The sequence below is a fragment of the Xenopus tropicalis genome, chromosome 3, assembly GCF_000004195.4.
Source record: "Xenopus tropicalis strain Nigerian chromosome 3, UCB_Xtro_10.0, whole genome shotgun sequence".
In the NCBI taxonomy this organism is placed as follows: domain Eukaryota; kingdom Metazoa; phylum Chordata; class Amphibia; order Anura; family Pipidae; genus Xenopus; species Xenopus tropicalis.
Window position 1 is genome coordinate 116,988,570 of NC_030679.2, and position 18,451 is coordinate 117,007,020.

The 18,451-nt window shown below is 38.8% G+C and overlaps 1 protein-coding gene across 3 annotated transcripts in view; it reads right to left on the minus strand.

Annotated features, from left to right (window-relative positions):
* Positions 1-18,451, minus strand: part of megf11 (multiple EGF-like-domains 11) — a 207,592-nt gene that overhangs the window by 148,960 nt on the left and 40,181 nt on the right. For all 3 annotated transcript variants that reach the window (XR_004222063.1, XM_018092496.2, XM_002938361.5), the window contains exons 2-4: positions 13,447-13,570; positions 8,719-8,820; positions 7,031-7,131 (exon numbers count right to left, since the gene is read on the minus strand). Coding sequence is in view for 2 of the 3 variants with exons in the window: in XM_018092496.2 (XP_017947985.2) it covers positions 7,031-7,131; positions 8,719-8,820; positions 13,447-13,562 (319 nt within the window). In the remaining variant the exon portion in view is untranslated. The remainder of the gene's footprint in view (positions 1-7,030; positions 7,132-8,718; positions 8,821-13,446; positions 13,571-18,451) is intronic.

Below are 18,451 nucleotides of genomic sequence, written 5' to 3' on the forward strand. Positions count from 1 at the left end.
TTGTTGGGGAAAGAAAAGAAGGGCTGACATCTTCAGGGAGTGGAATAATAAGTAAGAGGGCTCAAGCATTATCCCATCCTAAAACACATTTCATTACTGATACCTGGGTGTGGTAAGAAAGTAAAGCAAATTCCTTGTTGCACTGCAAGAAAATGGAAATAAATGATGGCAGCAATTCCACTGGAAGGATAGCAATGCAGTGATCCTAAGTGCCTAACAGACTTGTCAGACCATGAGTTTGACGCTTACAGTTTTTGGCCCAAGCACTGCTGTTTGATAAAAAAAAATGTTGATCAATGTGTCAGGTAAAGGAGGAAAGACTAATTAGCTACAATATTATTCCCATCCCCTTCCAAGTTGGAAAAGAAAGCTCTCCCCCACTCACTATCGGCTGCCACACAGCCATGATTTATTGCAAGCAATCCTCAACTGTCAAACACTTGCCATCTAAAAGATCGAATATTGACAAGTAGACCTTAATCTAACAAAGCAAAGGTACAAAATAGCTGACAAAGTCAAGGTTACAGCTCAGGAACTTTTACGTTATATATCTGACCCTAATGACTAATACAGGTATGGGACCTGTTATACAGTGTTCTCAGGACCTGGGGTTTTCTGGATGAAAGGTCTTGGTAATATGGATCAACATACTTTAAACCTTTGTAAACATTAAGTAGGATTGTTTTGCCACCAAAAGAACCGAAGAATTAACGATATCTTAGCTGTGATCAAGTACTAGGTACTATGGGAGATGGCCTTCCTGTAATTTGGAGCTTTCTGGAAAAAGAGTTTCCGGACAACAGATCCCATACCTGTATAGTAGGCAAATCAATTGCAAACTGAGACTAGATAAAAAAAATAAAGGTCGCTGGGAAATACTGATCTTGTGAATTTGACAGAAATCTTACAAGTCCTAATCATGAGCAAGATTCATTGTTATATTATCATGTTAAACGTTATCATAAATCTTAAAGGGGATATAAGCCCAAAAAAAAATGTGGCCTGAATAAAAGACAATGTGATTCAGTGACTTCAGTAGCAGTTATATTTACAAATTACTTTAAACCATTCAAAATGTTAAATATATTTTTGTTGGAAAGAGAAAAACCATTTAAGAATTCATTAATAAACTTGTTGAAAGGGAGAATGGATTTTGAAGTAAATAGGGGAATTGTTTGGCCCAGTCCAGCAATCAACAGCAATCAATTAGATGTTTCCCTTCTTTATTCTAACTGCGGTAGACCAATAAAAGCTAACTGCTGACTAGTGACTTTGAGATACAATGGCCATGACTGCTCAGAGAGGCATCCCATCATAGCACTTACACTTTCACCCTTATGGAGCAAAACAAGGCAGCCAGAGAAATGACTGTGATAACATTTTAGATCTCAAACTGTAAGAGAAAAATGACAGACCGACCCTATTTGTGAAAAAGAATGATGAAGATGTGCTACAGTCTGGGCAGATGTAAGGGACCAACGAACCGATACGGTCCCTGATCCAACTAAAAATCAAGCCTGCCGAATGGAGATCTGGACGATTTCAGGCCAGATATCAGTCGGACAGGCCTGTTAGTAGTGCCCATACACGGGCCGATTAGCTGCCAAACCTGTCTGACCCATATCAGCAGCTAGAATCGGCCCATGTATGGCCACCTTTAGTGTCACTTGCGGTTCTCCTGTATGAAAACCAGCAGGCTACATGATCTGTCCCCTCATGAAATGGAGCAGATATTTCTGGAGCTAAGTCTCTGGACCTTATACACCCACTTTGGAATTTATGTCACAAATTTAGCAACATTCTGATGTTCATGGTTTCAGAGGTTTTTGAAACCATGAATGTCTAATCATTTATTAAAAGATCCTAATTGAAAAAGAACAAACAAATTGAAATGCAGAATAAAAACGAATAGAACAAGAAAAGCACAAATATTTTTAAAACCACAAATTAAATAGAGATTGTTACAAATTTGCCTAGGACAGCTCCCATTGACTTTTTCATGACTTCTGCGGCTTATTTTTACATTTTCATTTTTCATGGTTTTGCCGCATAATAAATGGCGGCAAATCGCCGCTTGTGCCATCCCACCGGCCATTTACATTCTAGCCGGTCAGATGGCATTTCGGGGAGATTAGTTGCCCGCGACAAGGGAGATTTGTTAAGGGGCGACTAATCTCCCTTGGCCCTAAGGCTTAAATGATTTGCATTTATAAACAATTTGCATGTTGTGCGTCATAACAAAAATATGTCCAGCCTAACTGGTAAAATGGGAAAGCCTGAGCTAAAGGTATTGAATAAAAAATATGTGGCCAACAGAGTAAGTAGGGAAGAACAGGTTGTACATCTGTATGTTAAACATAATTTGGAGTCAGAAAAAGGTATATCAGGAAAAAAGTTGTATAAGCAAGTAACTGGTAGGTGTAAGTTTGGGGCATTTGGTCTCCATGGGGAGCAAAGCATTGAGAATCCTCACTCCGTTAACTCCGTAAGGTAATGGCCTGGACCATGCAGGTACAGTAGCAGGGCAGCTGATTATTGCTCGGAAATGTGGTAGTGAGCATTTCAGAAGAACACTTGTTCCCTAGTCTATAAAAGGCAGAAGAGCAGCCTCTGTTGAGTTCACTGTAGGAAGATGGATGTCTGAGGTAGGGGCCTCATTAGTAGAAAGATGAGATGTAAGGTAGGACTAGAGGGCTAGATCCTGTAATAGCCTACTCCAAGTCTGAAATTCGTGATAATCCCCAGGGAAATTATGTGTTATTAACTTCTGATTTCCTACCTACCAACATATTTCTCTCTACTCCTCTCCTCATCTCCACCTCATATTCCCCTAATCATCTGCTTTGTGAATATTTTTATTTTGCTCATTTCCTGCCCACTTCAGGTCTCTCTTCTGACCCTTTTCTATTGAACTAGTGATGCCCCTCCATGCTCTCTCCATGCTGGGGTCCATGAGGGCTGGGGCCCTGACAGCCCAGTCTGACCTGGGGATGAAATTAGTGAAATATCTTGGAGCTTTTCTTGGTTTTAATGCAACTATCGCCTGGCAAGAGCTGACGTGAGCACAAGCACTGGTTCAGGTGCTTTAATGCTGAGTTTTTGAGCTACTTAAAAATGTGGTGTTTAAATCCTCCCAAAATAGCCCTGTGTGAAATTGTCCTTATTCTAATCTTATCCACAACATACATCTAAAAGCAGGAGACATGAGTACAGTATTTAAGCTAGCAATGTTTATTTTAAAAAGTATATATTAAAATGTATGCTTTATCACATAAAACATTATCTACTAACAATTCTATACCTATAATATAAAGCCTATATTAACTTTACATTTTCTAAATAGTTCCCTTTCACAACACTGTTACTCAAGAAACTGAGCAAGATGCCTTCAGATCTAGATCAGACAAATATGTTTCCTGGAGGGAGAAAGTATTACTTTCTAAAATGACTCCTGAGTTTTCCATATTGCATCTCGAAAGCATATTGTTTTGTCCTAACAATTACCGTGCTCTGAAAAAAAAATCTCCCCCCGCAGGACTTTGCTGTAATATAAATACGTAAAATAATGTACGCTTCAAAGCAAAGCCCACTTTCCCTGTTTCTCTTTTGTTTCATTACCTTGCCCTTCAGGGCAGACTTACTAAAGGCAGAATTGGGAACATGGAAGTGAAATTGTAAGGGATTTTGATACACCACTAAGGCTATTTCTTGCATATGCTGAGAGGCAGATTAGAAATGGGGATTAGATACATTTTAAAACTGCTTATTACTTTGTTTCCTAGTGTGACTAGGAAACTAGTGTGCAGAGTCATTAATTAATTGAATTATATCCTCACTTTAAAGAGATTTAAAAAGAAAAAAAGTGTTAACGTAATGTTAAAAGCCCTCACTCTTTAGACATGTAGCATTGATATCTATGTTACAGTGTTGATTGGACTCATCTGGTGTACTTTACTAGCACTGGTACAAATCTGTCCCAGGATAATCTCCTACAGCAAACAGTCTAACATTTGCCTTTATGTACTCAAAAACAGCCCTATAAATACCACAAACAATGTCTGTATTACTGATATAATCTGATATCATATCGTACTATATCAGATCCTCCAACTTTCAGCGCTTTTGTTGCAAGTGATGGTTAAGGTGTAAGTTTCCTGGTACATAGTTACATAGTTACATAGGGTTGAACCCTTCCAAGTAAACCCAGCACACACAACCTATACTTACCAATCTATACCAACACATACCTAAATGCTTGTTCAAAAACTCATCCAGGCCCCTTTTAAAGGCATTAACAGAATCTGCCATTACCACATCACTAGGAAGGGCATTCCACAACCTCACTGCCCTCACCGTGAAAAACCACCTACGCTGCTTCAAATGGAAGCTCTGTTCCTCTAATCTAAAGGGGTGGCCTCATTGCCTGGCAGGATATCAACTCTTCCATGGCCGATGAAGTGCTGAACAACATTGCCACAAATAATGTGTTGTTTTTTTTATGACAGCAAAGTGAAGGGACAGGTATTGTTGCGTAATGAAGGATCCTGTGTGTCATGGCCTTAAAACACACACAAAGCATCTTCCACAGATACTGCTCAGGGACAGAAGACAAGGAGGCATAATGAAAGATGGTTTGACCCTAGACACTCTAAACAGCTATCAGTATCACTCTTAAATTATAAGTTATGTAAGAATGTGATGAGCTGTCAGTTTACTTTTTCCCAAAATCATGGAAGGGGTGCAAATGTTAAGCAAGAAGAATGTGAGGGGTGATAGGTCTGGTGGCATGGAGGAAGTGCCCATAGGCCAGGCAGATTGCACTCAGTTTTACTATACATGGGTTGTGTTACATCATCCCAAGCAGAATACCAACAAAAAAACATACATTTTCATGTTGCCAATAGACTAATGAGAATTCAGCATTCATACAGCACAATGTTTAGGGGGTGCTCACATTATGACAGCCATCCATCCTTATATACACTTTACAAACACATATTAAACCAGATCCCCCACTACACTTCCCAGTTGTGATTCAGTTGACCCAAATCAGGAAATACAGCCAGGGGAAATTTTGGGGAGCCCAGGCCCCCTCTGCACAAAGTTGTGACTTATGGGAGACAAAATGACTACCAAGAAACAGACCCCACCAAGCCCCCTGTACCCCCCTCAGGATCTGCTTCCTTGGTAGTTACATAAAGTCACAATTGCACCCCTTAGTATCTAGGGCAACCGGATGTGCTGTTTAGTTAGATCATCTAGCAAGATGTTACATGTTCTTGTAATAATTGCATATTAGAGACATTTTCTTTTAAATTAGATCCATCAACGTTGCTTCAGTGTTAAAAGTAATTGCATTATTTAGATCTGATGTTTAGAAAGCACGGTAAAATCAACATTATGAGCATACCCTCAGTCTGCAGTACTTTATTCTCTACGTGTAACATGAAATGTTAAAGGTGTCAAGTCACTGGATTTTTAGGCTATGTTGCATTATGTACATGTGCAAATAGCAGGACATCTGCCCGCAAAAATGGCTTTCCTATCCTGACCCATAAGACTTTATACACCTGGCTGAAGTTATGAGTGATGGTTGCACTACATTTACAAAACAATCTATGAAAGTATGTATCTCTTTTCCTGAACCTTACAAATCACCTTGCACCATTCAGTACCACTGTATCAGAACCTACATTTTATAAATATTTCTGTCATGCAGCATGATATTCAGTCAAAGGAGAGACAAATAGCGATAGTGATAAAGCAAGTATTAGCATAATGCAGGGTAATAATAATGGGTTTGCCAGGTATGATACACAGTTCCTGGAAAAGGGCAATATTCAAACAAAAGGTTTAACACCTCGACACAGCAATGAAATACGATGACAGTAAAATAACACTGGGCTCTTGTACAACGTGTATTGATCTGAGAAAGCCACAGACTTCTGTGATACACTGTTCTGGAAAAAAAGACCCGAGGTTCAACTGCCAGAGGCATATTCTTTGCAGTTAGGAGGGAAAACGTAACTAGCTATGTCATTCTTAAAGAGGCGTAAAATCTTACATTATTTTTTTTAAGTCATTTTTCATAGTCATATAGCAATATACAGTATGGCAAAATTCACCAGCTGCCAATATGATTCGACACAAAACATTGTCAGAGAAAATCAGCAGAACTGTTGCATAAAGTACAGTCAAGTAGCCATCTCCTTCGCTTTTCCCATGGGATGCTATTGGATTGTGTAGAAAAGATCCCATGACAGGAAGGAAGTTGTTAGTCCGGCGCGCATTAGAATACTACCCCGGGCTGGTGTGTTTTTTAGTGAAGAAAAGTGCCAACACAGGGAATAAGCAATTATAATCACCAGGGGGTACCTATCAATTTGGCAACCCCCCCAGTGTTTAACCTTGTTCTTTACTGCGTAAATGAAAATGGAAGTATCATAGCTCTACTGGCTTCCTTCTTCAGGGTAACCTGAAACCAATGGTGAGGCATTCACCTTAATGTTAACTCTATGAATATATATATATATTCATCTTATTTCCTTTTTGACATTTGCACCAGAAGCTAGTGATTTAGTCTTAAAGTTAATCCCCTTCATTGCTACAATCACCAGCTCCAGCCAGTGACGGACTGGCCCACCAGGATACCAGGAAAACTCCCGGTGGGCCCAGGTGTCAGTGGGCCCTCCTGCTCCTTACCATTTGGCCTGTTTCATTGTCATTCCCTATTTCTAAATGGGAAGGAAGAGTAGAAATAGATGGAAGAATAGATGCTAGCATGTAAATAAAAGAGACTAGGAGAATAAAGATGCTGGTGAGGAAAAAATAGTTTGGAGAGTGGGCCTATGGGCTAAGGATTTCTGCTGGGCCCCTGGGTTTCCAGTCCGACACTGGCTCCAGCAACCAGGCCACATTTTATAATTCCAGGTCATAGAATGCAATAACCAATTAATACTTCACTATTTGGTTAACGTTGCACTTCTAGATATTTGGGTTGACCAATAGAAGAATAAAGACTGATACATACGGATACAGAAATCCCCACTCTCATAATATCCAGGACAGCACTGCGACCTTCTCCTGTACATAGTTCTGAGGCCGCGACGATACGCTGTCTTGTAACTTATCCTAGAAAAAGGAATAACATGTTTCTGTAATAACAGTGGGCAACAGGTGGGTCACATATTCACAAGTCCTTCTTTATGTCATTATTACAATAATTACAATTATACAAGAAAACATAAGGAAATATTTAGTTTTACTTAGAATCTCTGCTCTTTGGGTCTGTGCTCACATAAGTAGACACAAGCAGTAAACACATTTGGTGTTCTGTCTCCCACAGAGCATACTAAAATTGATTAACACTTGTGTTTCAATAGTTCACAATTATTAGTGCACAGCATGATGTTAAAGGAGAAGGAAAGGTAAAAACTAAGAAAGCTTTATCAGAAAGGTCTATGTAAATACAGCCATAAGCACTCACAGAAACGCTGCACTGAGTCATCTGAGGATTTGTTGTCTCTTTGTTTTCCTGTGCCAGAGACACACAGCTCTCTCTTCTCTCCCCTCTCCTGCTCTCCCCTCCCTCAAGACTGCTAAGAACTCACTCCCCCCACCTTAGGAATGTGGATCTGAGCCAATCAGCAGGAAGCTGACTTAGTCTTACAAACTGAGCATGTACACTGGTCTTGGTCTCGGTGCAGGAGTGAGGCATTATGGGAACTTTCTTTACACAGCTCAGCTTTTTTTTTCCTATGAGGCTTCTGATCATCTGAACAGGAAAAATATAGGGAGACTTAAGGGCACTATTGAGACAACTGAAGGTATGCCTGCAGCTTGAGATTAACTCTTTATTAGCCTTTCCTTCTCCTTTTATGACTGTACACCTCACTCACATATACTAATATAAACTACATCAGGGTAGAAAATACCAGTCTGCTTCTATCTGTCCCAACATCACTGCGTACTGTTTAGTGTACATACAGGCTGATTTAAATGTGAAAATGCATAATTCTGTGTTTCTGTGCCAAAATCTGTCCCATCTGTGCACTAACAGGCCAATACCCTGCTTGACAATCCACAGTGATAGGAAAGAAAGCAGATCCACATTTGGCCCTTTTAGTCATGTGACTTTAAAGCTTCAACTTCATATGACATTTTTTTTTTTTTTTTGGACGATGCAATACATTTTTGGATTTAATTCACTTTTGAATATACAAATTAGGGTTTGGATTTAACTGTGTGTCGAATCCAAAAATTGTGGATTTGGTGCACCCTTCTTATTAGTAAAAAAAAAAGCATAGCGGAGCCCATTAAATTCATAAACTGAACATTAAAAGCAGTTAAAGTGTATTGAAAAAACTGCGCTGTTTACACCAAGTATGATGTACAGTACAGTATTAACACACAAAATGTCCAGACTATGTTGTACAGAAAGGACATGCACAAAGGTGTAGTGCTCAGATATAATAGTATAGAGTGTGGCACACTGCAAAGACTGGGATACTGCATGACTGAAGAGCCAACACTGCAGAGCCAAAAACAAAATGTACATCAGGGATTACACAGTCTACTGCTTACAGGGACAGCATATCTACCATCTAATATAACATTGCAGACACAGAATTGACTACATCGCCTGCTCAGGATAGCAATGGCAGCACAGCCTAATGTTTGCTCATTTGTAGGATATTAGACCAGAGATGCAGGTTATACCTGTGCCTTGTACATTTGAACCAGTTTAGGATGTCTGTGCAGCGGGTATAATAAATCTGATCGAAGGGGTGAGCATAGGATTCCTGAACAGTCACTGCATAGCTATAAGAGAAGAAGAACAGGACATGTTAAACATGCTGTATATTATAAATATGGATCAGCTTTTTGTTGTTTAGGCGGAAAGTAACACTTAGGCACATTTTTAAGTAGTTAATATGAAGCAGACATATCACTAAAGCCACACAGTACACACAGCTACAGAATGAGAAAAATCAGTTGTTATCTGTATTTTCATGTGAAAAGTTACAACTAATGTGTCATTTATAAAGAAAGAGGCCACATCATACAAACAAAAAGTAAAAAGTGCTGGGACACAATGCTGCGAAACAAGCACCCAGGAAGATGCTACGTCAGCACATTTTGCAATACGATACTAAGCCACAGCATCATACGTGCTGACTAAGCCAAGTATAGATCGGTACAGTTGTGACAGTGTTGCTTTTTAAAGAGACAGACAAAATAGTTATTAAAACACTAAATTGTAGTTGTTTTGTGTTAAACTTTTTATGAGGCAACACTCCCTAGTGGTCCCATGATCTATTCATTTTAATCAAAGAGAAAATATTTAAAATCCCAAAATAGATAACCACTGGGTGTAAAAAGGTTACTGCCACCCAAAATGAGGGTACAGCGATTTGAGGTTACGTTCCCATCAGGACATGTTCTGAGCAGAAGGAAAAAATAGAATTGCATTAAACAATGTTACTATGTGCATTATTGCTCCACTTCATTAATACAGACACAAAATTAGTGGAACAATGTTATTATGTGCATTCTTTATTAATAAATCCACGAGATGTGGATCAATAAATCAAGAAATTGGAACATGCCATATCAGAGGACAACCTCTGAGGGCAAAACTATATATAAACAAGAATCTTCACCTTCTCTAAACCTTCCTAATCAACACCCTTCAGCAATGAATTGTGATACAAGTAGAAAAGCTTGAACATGGTGATTCCTGTACACCTGAAGAACCATGCACATTTACCATAAAGCAGGCAATATCAGATCAAAAAATGCATTCACTTGAGGCATATTGCAACATTTGATTAGGCCATGTAGGAAACGGATAGTGGATCAACCTCTGAATCCCCATAAACCAGTGGTAACACTGGTCCTCTTTATGACTGGGAAGCCAGTAGGCAAGAGCGCTATACAGTTCAGCAAGATAGTCCCTGCTACTATTGCCTTTTTCCATTTTATGGCCACAACCCTATTCTCCTCTCTATTTACTATGAGCAAGATTACAAGAAGAGTGTCAAGCAGAACACTGCTCTAAAAGGGACAGAAGAGGCCATTTAGTAACATATTGTAATGTTTGACGGGAAGTGGCATAGAAAGCATAGGTCAGTGTGAATTTTAGCTTACCAAAGTCTGATCTGTGTAGGCCCATGGCAAACATAATATATACCACTGTCACTGACCTAGCCCAGGGCTTAATATTATGATTTATCTTCCAGTCACAGTGATTTACAATGATGCAGATGCTGTCAATAGCATTGCCATTTGTGCCGTATGCTTAGGATAACAGTCAATGCCATTTTATGTCTTTTTTACTTTCCCCTTATGTTGTGGGTGTTCCTTACTCACAAGCTTACTGCGGTACAATTTCCGCATTGTCTCCCAAAGCTCACATGTGATTGTGATGTGATTTTGAATTTCTTTCTTGGTTCAGTAAAATGTTTGATATTCTTTTGGCATCAAGGAGAACCAGATGACATTCAAAAAAACGGAGTTATTTTATATCTCATGATAACTAAAAGCTGACTCTCTCCTCTAGATAAACCCTGACCTCTCTCTCAACGTGACATATTACAAGCTAAGTAAGAAAGTCGTCCTGGTCAGTGGAACCAATCAATGCTGGTATTTCATTTTTGTTTCTCCTCGATTGGGTGCCTGCCACTCTGTCTCAGCTCTCTCAAAATCAATACCTTCCATTTGTGATTGGAATAAAAGTTAAAAAACACAACAAGCTCTCCGCTTCCCCCTCCCTCTCCACACTTGCCATTCCACCACCTCAGCACGGATTCAAATACAGCTCGAGAATCTACAGTACAACGACACAGAAGGTTATCTGATCCTTCTCTGATAAACAGCTGATTCGATTTGAAGGTTAAAGAAAAACAATAAGCATTAGGGCAATGTCACAACAGGCATTTTGGTCTCTGCAGTCTTTCAAAGGAAACCTCAGTGAACAAACACAAGCAACTGCTTCCCACACTGCCTAAGGCACATTGGAGTAAGTAGACCAAGTCACTATATGATTATTTAAAGCAAAATTGTGGTATGTAATATTATAAGCTACAGCAATTTATCAATGAGGTTACCCAGCTGCTACTTTTTTGACGTTTGGAGGCATGAACGTTAGCACTGCTGCCTTTCAGTGCTGGGGCCCTAGATTTAAATCCAACCAGGACACTATCTGCAAGGAGTTACTGATCCTCTTCCTCTCCAAAAACAGGCAGGTAAACAAGTTGCTGATGAATACAATGTAGTCAGTTTTAGTCAGCTTCACTGAGACAGGGGCTGATGTGTATGATGTATAATCTCTGTTCTGTGAAATACATAGGCTCTATCAAAAAAGTATAATAATAATAATCATCATGTTAGGCAATGAATGTGCTCCGTGCAGCATCTGGCAGAGAGACTTCCCTCCCTATAAGTTTGCTATTAATATTGCTGTTGCCAAACTGGCATCTAACTTGCATTATACTCTACATGCTTTGAAAGCATTTGCTCATGCATGAGAGTAAGATATAAATCTACAATAGTGAAATTACACTTTGACAAGGCCACCGAAGGGGCAGTTAAAGAAGTGGCACCCAGACTGCCTAGTCTATTGAATGTTTAACTGTCTAGTCTATTGAATGTTAGACTGCCTAGTCTATTGAATGTTAGACTGCCGAGTCTATTGAATGTTAGACTGCCTAGTCTATTGAATGTTAGACTGCCTAGTCTATTGAATGTTAGACTGCCTAGTCTATTGAATGTTAGACTGCCTAGTCTATTGAACAATTAGAAATGTTGATGTATTCTGCAACACTACAACTGAGAGGTCATTTGCTAAAGTTGCTTTTTAACTCTATCTATGCATGCTTCTCCTGAAAGTGTCAGTCACCCAACCAGCCTACTGTAATGAATCATGTGCAATGGGGCATAAAGACACATGGGAACCATAGAACTACCTGCAGCCAGGACCTGGTGGTAATTCCAGTGCTTGCTTACTGGCTTGCTAAACGTCAATTGGACACTATTGATATTGTTAATAGAAAACTATACCTTCAAACAATGTAGGTCTCTATAAAAATATATTGCATAAAGCATCTCATACGTAAAACCCTGCTTCATCTAAATAAACCATTTTCATAAAAATATACTTTTTTAGTATTAAGCGGTAAAGATTGTAATCTCTACGGGGCAGGGACCTACTTCCTACTGTGTCTCATACCACATGGCACATATTCCCTGTGCATTTATATATATTTATTGTATTTATTTATTATAACACTTGTCTTCCCTGTGAGTAATTCTGTAAGATTGTACAGCACTGCGTACCCTTGTGGCGCTTTATAAATAAAGTTATACATACATACATATACATACATACATACCAATAATGACACCATTTGCACACATATACAGTAAACAAAAATGTGTGTGGTTTACCAAACAGGTGCTAAGTAGCATCCATATTGGTGCATGTATCTGCCTTTCCCTAAAGCATGCATGCAGAGAATGTTCTGCTATTTTCCCATAATTCCTGCTATTCCTCTATGCTCACCTCACCATTTCTTTTAATGTCTCCTTCTCTCATTTTTGACCACAGACTGCATTGTACAAGCTTGTGGTTTTTTCAAGATGGCACTTTGAAAGTAGAGAATAAAACTATAATTGCTAGTAAGAATTGTCCTTTAAATCCAATTTTAGATAAGAAATCTATCATTTAATTCCAATTTAGACATTAAAAAGCCTTTTTTGAAATCAAGGTTTAAATGGACAACTGGCCTATTTTCAAAGTTAATAGCATCTGCTTAATTAATTATTGTACTGGTATTATTCCCCTGTTTGCCTAGCATAAATAAATCCTTCTGAATTCTTGATATATATATATATAGAAAGCTATCCATTCTACTAAATAAGTATGTGTGTGTGTATATATATATATATATATATATATATATATATATAAATAGCATTGCACTCTGCAGGTCTGTATCAAAAAACTCAGTGGTCCAATGTTTCGGACGCAAGTGTGTGACCTTCTTCAGGGTCAGCATGCCAAACAGTGAATTGCACCCAGGCAAATTGATATATACAATCAAGTGAGTGTACCTCTTGGGACTTAACTATTTATATATAATTTTGTATATATGTAATTTTGTAAATAAAGAAATTGTGATTTTAATTAGGGTGTGCTGGTCTGAAAATACATTATATATAGATATATAGATGGCGGCCCTGCTATCCTGCAAAATTCAGTGTGTTTACTTGTTGGCAAAACTCAAGAAGATGACATCTACTACATCTTCACTGTCTACATTCCTATTTGTACATTGAAAAAGCAAGTAAATGTAACATTATTTCTCCAGAACATAATCTTGAATGCAGTCCCTTAAAAACCTTCATATTAAATATAAAACAGTGATTCCTCTCCAAACCTGTTACCTTTCCCAGTGGCTGCAGACATTCGGATCTTCTGGATTTAACAGGACAGCAGTTCCCAACACAAGGTACAGAACCAATATCTTGACAGTCCATCGCAAAGCTACAAACAGCTTCATTCTGACACCTAAGAAAGAATAAATCAATATAATAAGACAAAGGGAATTGAAAGATAAGTGAAAACCAAAATAGAGAAAAATAGAAACATGAGAAAAAACATGGGACCACACAACAGAGCTGCTTAAAAAATATAGCAAGTAAATGTACTTCATATTCATATAAAACATTTAAAATAGTTCAGTACACATTGAATTGTAGTTTGGGGCTGGGGCAGGCCACAGAGTCTGCAGAGTATTATTAAATAAGTAACACCTTTTGGAAAAATAAAATGTTGCTTAAAAATATATGTTCCCCTTGAAAGCAAGGAAAAACATCACAAAGCAGAAACTTTATGGTTTGATAAAAGTGTTGGTAAAAAAAATGTGCTTTTAAGGCATTCAAGTTAGCTGGAAAAGTGGAAACTTTTATCAGAAAAACAGCAAGGTGTAAAAGGAATCCAAAATATTTTTTAAATAGGTAAATTGTACAAAAAGCAGAAATTCTGAACTGTGATTTTTTTGTCTGTCTACACAACTGAGGAGCCAGCTAATCAAGGCTTCCCTTTTAATAGACCCAATTCTAGTAATATAACTACTGGTGCATGGGTCACTCAGGAGGTAGTTTAAAGAGACTTGAACATGTAAATGTAAACAAATGTCTGGTATACATTCTATGAGGAGTTGGAAGAGTCTAGAGAAGTGTGATTATGTTTGGAGTGATTTCCCAGGGTAAAATATTATAATTCTGAGAATAGAGTCCAGAGGATACACTCATGGTTGTTCATCAAGCTTGTTATTCAACTGCCATTCGGGTCAAGGAGTTAAAAAGGATACAATGTGATTACTCTTAGAAAAGAGCGAGTAGAAACAAAGAGATGATCTACAAAGAGATGATAGTACAAGAGGATGTCACCATTACTCATCTAATTATAAATGCTGTGCATTTTTTAGATGCTTTTCAGTTATGTGCGATCATTGTACAACATCACTTCCAAAGGTGAGTGAGATATGAAAGCACTAGTGCATTTACCAATGCAGTGGCGTAACTACCTATACAGCAAACCATACAGTCGTGGGGGGCCCAGGAGACATGGGAGCCCAGATCGCAGGGTCTGTTGCATTGCAGTCCCTTGTCCCCGGCCCCTAGCCTTCCCTTTTTTAAAAAAATACTGGCACGGTGCAATGCAGGCCTGGAGGTGCAGTGCAAGGGGGGGGGGAGGAGGGACTGATTTTTGCAGGGGACCCAGTGCGACCAGGTTACATCACTGCATCAATGGGAGTAAAAAATGGGACATTAGGATGCTTCACTCACAATAATTCCCTAATTCCAGTGTAATAGTGGGTGCCTACAAAACAGTGTAAACCACAACTGAACTGATTTAACAAGTACAAACTGGAAAATTGAGTTGATTTAGAGTGAGTTTTTCCTTGGCCAATGTGTACAACAATGTCATCAATTTTATTCCTCCTATACGTGTGGTGTCAATAACTACATTAGTGTGCGATTCACTGGGTGAAAGACAGTTTAATATTTAGGTGAAACGTTCCACGGAAGCCTTGTATGTGCTTTGTGCCTAGCACACATTTTATCAAAGTAAACTAAACTGGCACTAGGCAAAGTAAGGAGCAGGTGCAGACGCAAGCGTATGAGTACATGCAATATTGTGCAGGATTTTGTACTTTGCACTTGAGCTTGCATCCATTCATGAGCCCTAAGAGTCTGAGGAGCATAGTGAACTGGGGAAGTCCATGTTCTACAATAAGATATTTTAGGGCAAATACAAGGGTGTCTAACAAGTCAATGTCATAATTCAGGACAAAAAGTCCATGTGACAATTTTTGGAGGAGGGTCCCAATGACGCAATGAGATTATTTGGAGCAAGTAATTCAGGGGACCCTGAGTGCATGCTTGTGGAGTCTTACACTGAGTATTAAATGATCTTGAAACACTGCTGGCTGAATGACAAACAGATCTATACAACAAGCATTTTACCTGCTGGAGATGTAAAGAGATTGTGGCAGCAAGAGCTGCATGTACATGAATTTACCATAGCACAAAAATCAATTGCTCTTACTCTAAAAGGTTGCAGTTACTGGTAAATGCTAGCAAGTCATTTTATCAAAAGCTAGGTGCTCCTCCTCTTCAGTTACTTTAACCCCATGCAAATAGATTACAATGTGTATGAAATAATATATCATGGGTTATAGGTTGTTCCAGAATTGAACATTTACTAGCCATTTTTGACTTTGGGAAATCCCAAGAATGAACTCCCCAAATGTACAGTGCTAAACCATTCCAAGACATACCGTCTTCAGATTGTACTTCAGAAACCAAAATAAAAAGAAGCTCATAAACAATTAGGAATTTTAACTGATATTATAAACTGTCTCTAGTCATTCAACTTTACTGCTTTTCTTTGCAGATGTCACATCAGCAGAAACTGGCACCTTGAATTATTCCTTTAATATAAGTTGCAGAGAAAACTATGCAGGAGTATAAAAAGAGAGCAACTAAAGTATAACTCACTAGAACACACAGAAAAGTATTACAAAAGGTAGTACAGAGGCTAAACACCTTACTAACACCATCATCCTTTCCTTGCTGTGATTTTCATTATTAGAACCTGCCTTAGCCACATTGGAGTACGAGTATTTCTATTTTAAAACAAATATTTGCTCTATAAAAAAAAATAGAAACTCTTCACAAACACCAATCAAGATTTTGTAGAATAAAAGAAAAATTTTACTAGTTCATTTGCCAATACCACAGGCTGTAGCTAAGAGGTGCAAAAGCCATGCCCCTTAGTGTCCATAAACAGAGTATTAGTGCCTGTAGCACTGGCAGGCTCAACATGGCACACGGTGCAGAGCACAGTTCACATCAATGTCTAGGATTGCCACCCTCATACTTCCAAATTAAACTTACTAAATTAAACTAGACAGAAATTATACTTTTCCTCTCCCTTCCCCCCGTTCACTCTCTCATCATGTCACATATTGACTACTGCAACTACTGCAATAAATGATTCTACCACAAGAGATTGTCCAGTCAATAATAAATGCACCTGCCAAGCTGCCTAAGCGCTCCCTAAGCACTTTTCCTCTTCCATGTCACTCTGCTTATCCCTACCCTGGCTACAAAGTACCATTCTGGATAAATCTACTGACCCTACTGACTACCATTCAAAGGGGTTCACAAATCTGTCCCTGAGCTGATCTCCAAGTACTCTCCAAGCCACTCAATACACCCTTCACATAACTCAAATTCAAGACTTCACCAGTTCTCTAGGAGTTCCCTTCCATGTTCCATCAAACTTGTTCCCAATATTTCTCCCATTAACAGCATTTCTTCATGACACACTATATACCATTGCCACACCCTAATGCCCAATCTGGCTGACTCTTGATCTTGCCCATCGCCACATACCCACTTCTATTTTTAGACTGTAAGATGTAATGAGCTGGGCTTTTAACCTAGTTTTTGTATGTAAAGAACTCACTACACATGATTCGATTGCTAACCAGAGTAATTGGATAGCAGGGGGACTGAGCAGTGACATAAGCCTGTTCACTTATTTTAATTAATAATACATATTTCTTTTTGCAGCTTGAAATCTGTAATGTTCTTACAGGGGGTTGAGGGGTTTATATAATAAATTTACCTCTCCTTTGTTGCCTGCTAGCGGTAATCCTGGCCCCTGTGCCTCCTGAGATGGCCTTTCCAATACCATGCTCCTTCATGCTTAAATTTTCAGTGTCCGTGCGTGAGAAGGGGACTCATCACTAGTGCAGAGAGCACAAATGCTCTAGAAGAACCAACATTTGTCACTTACATTTATCAGTAGTAGCTTTGGTCATTCATGGCAACCCATTGGGTACTGCTGCCTGAAGCAAAACCTCAACTTGCCTCATGGAAGCAGCATCCCTGACACCCACTAGCACTCCCTTGCAGCATGTTTTAGGGTGAAGACACACTGAGCTACTAGTAGAACAGCTACTTGTCATGGCTACTAAACTCCAAAAAATACCCTGCCATTGACAATACTGAGAATTGCCTCTGCTAAAACACACATCGAAACAATTATCAGTAAATGATCAGTATTGTCTAATTTAGTAGCGGTGAAAAGTAGTTGCTACTAGTAGCTCCGTGTGTCTTCCCCTCTTAACTGAGCATTCCAATTTTGCTGCCAACCTTCTGCCCTTTTTGTAGGCAGCGCTACAAAATGCAGTCAACACTGCAGACAATATTGTAGGAATACAAAGAGTCACTCCTCAGAATACAAGGTGCTAACTGCAGTATGTGTATTTACAGCCACTACTGAATAATAAGGTAAAATTCATTGTATAAACAACCTAAAATTTCCTTAATCAACTCTCTTTATGACGATTAGTTATCATTTATGTGCTCACCATTGTGCTCACCAGATGCAAGTACGTACAGATATCCCATATATTCTAAAAACAAACCCATTATAAGTATTTGTCAAGAGTGAAGCTAGAGGCTACTTTTTAGTTAATACATCTTATCATTGTCACTTTCACAATAAGCTGTGCCTTCAGGGAGAACTTCAGAAGCAACATAGATGCAATGCTCTGTAGGGCTGTTACCATGGTTGACCTACAATGAATGCCTCAGCCTTTCAGTGTATTCAGGGCAGCAGTAACAGCAGATGCAGGTCTTTGGTCATGTTTTATCTTACAAACCTAATGGATTGTATCCTGGGGGTCCTGAGAGCATTATTTCTATTCTGAATATCACGATTTTAAAGAAACAGTTACCATTTCTTTCTAGTCAAGGTTACAGACTAATAATTGTAATTTTTAAAAAATATTAAATCATGCAACTAAACTGCAAGCATGTTCTAATTCATAGATGTAAAGCAATGGTGAAGGGAGGATTAACCGATAAA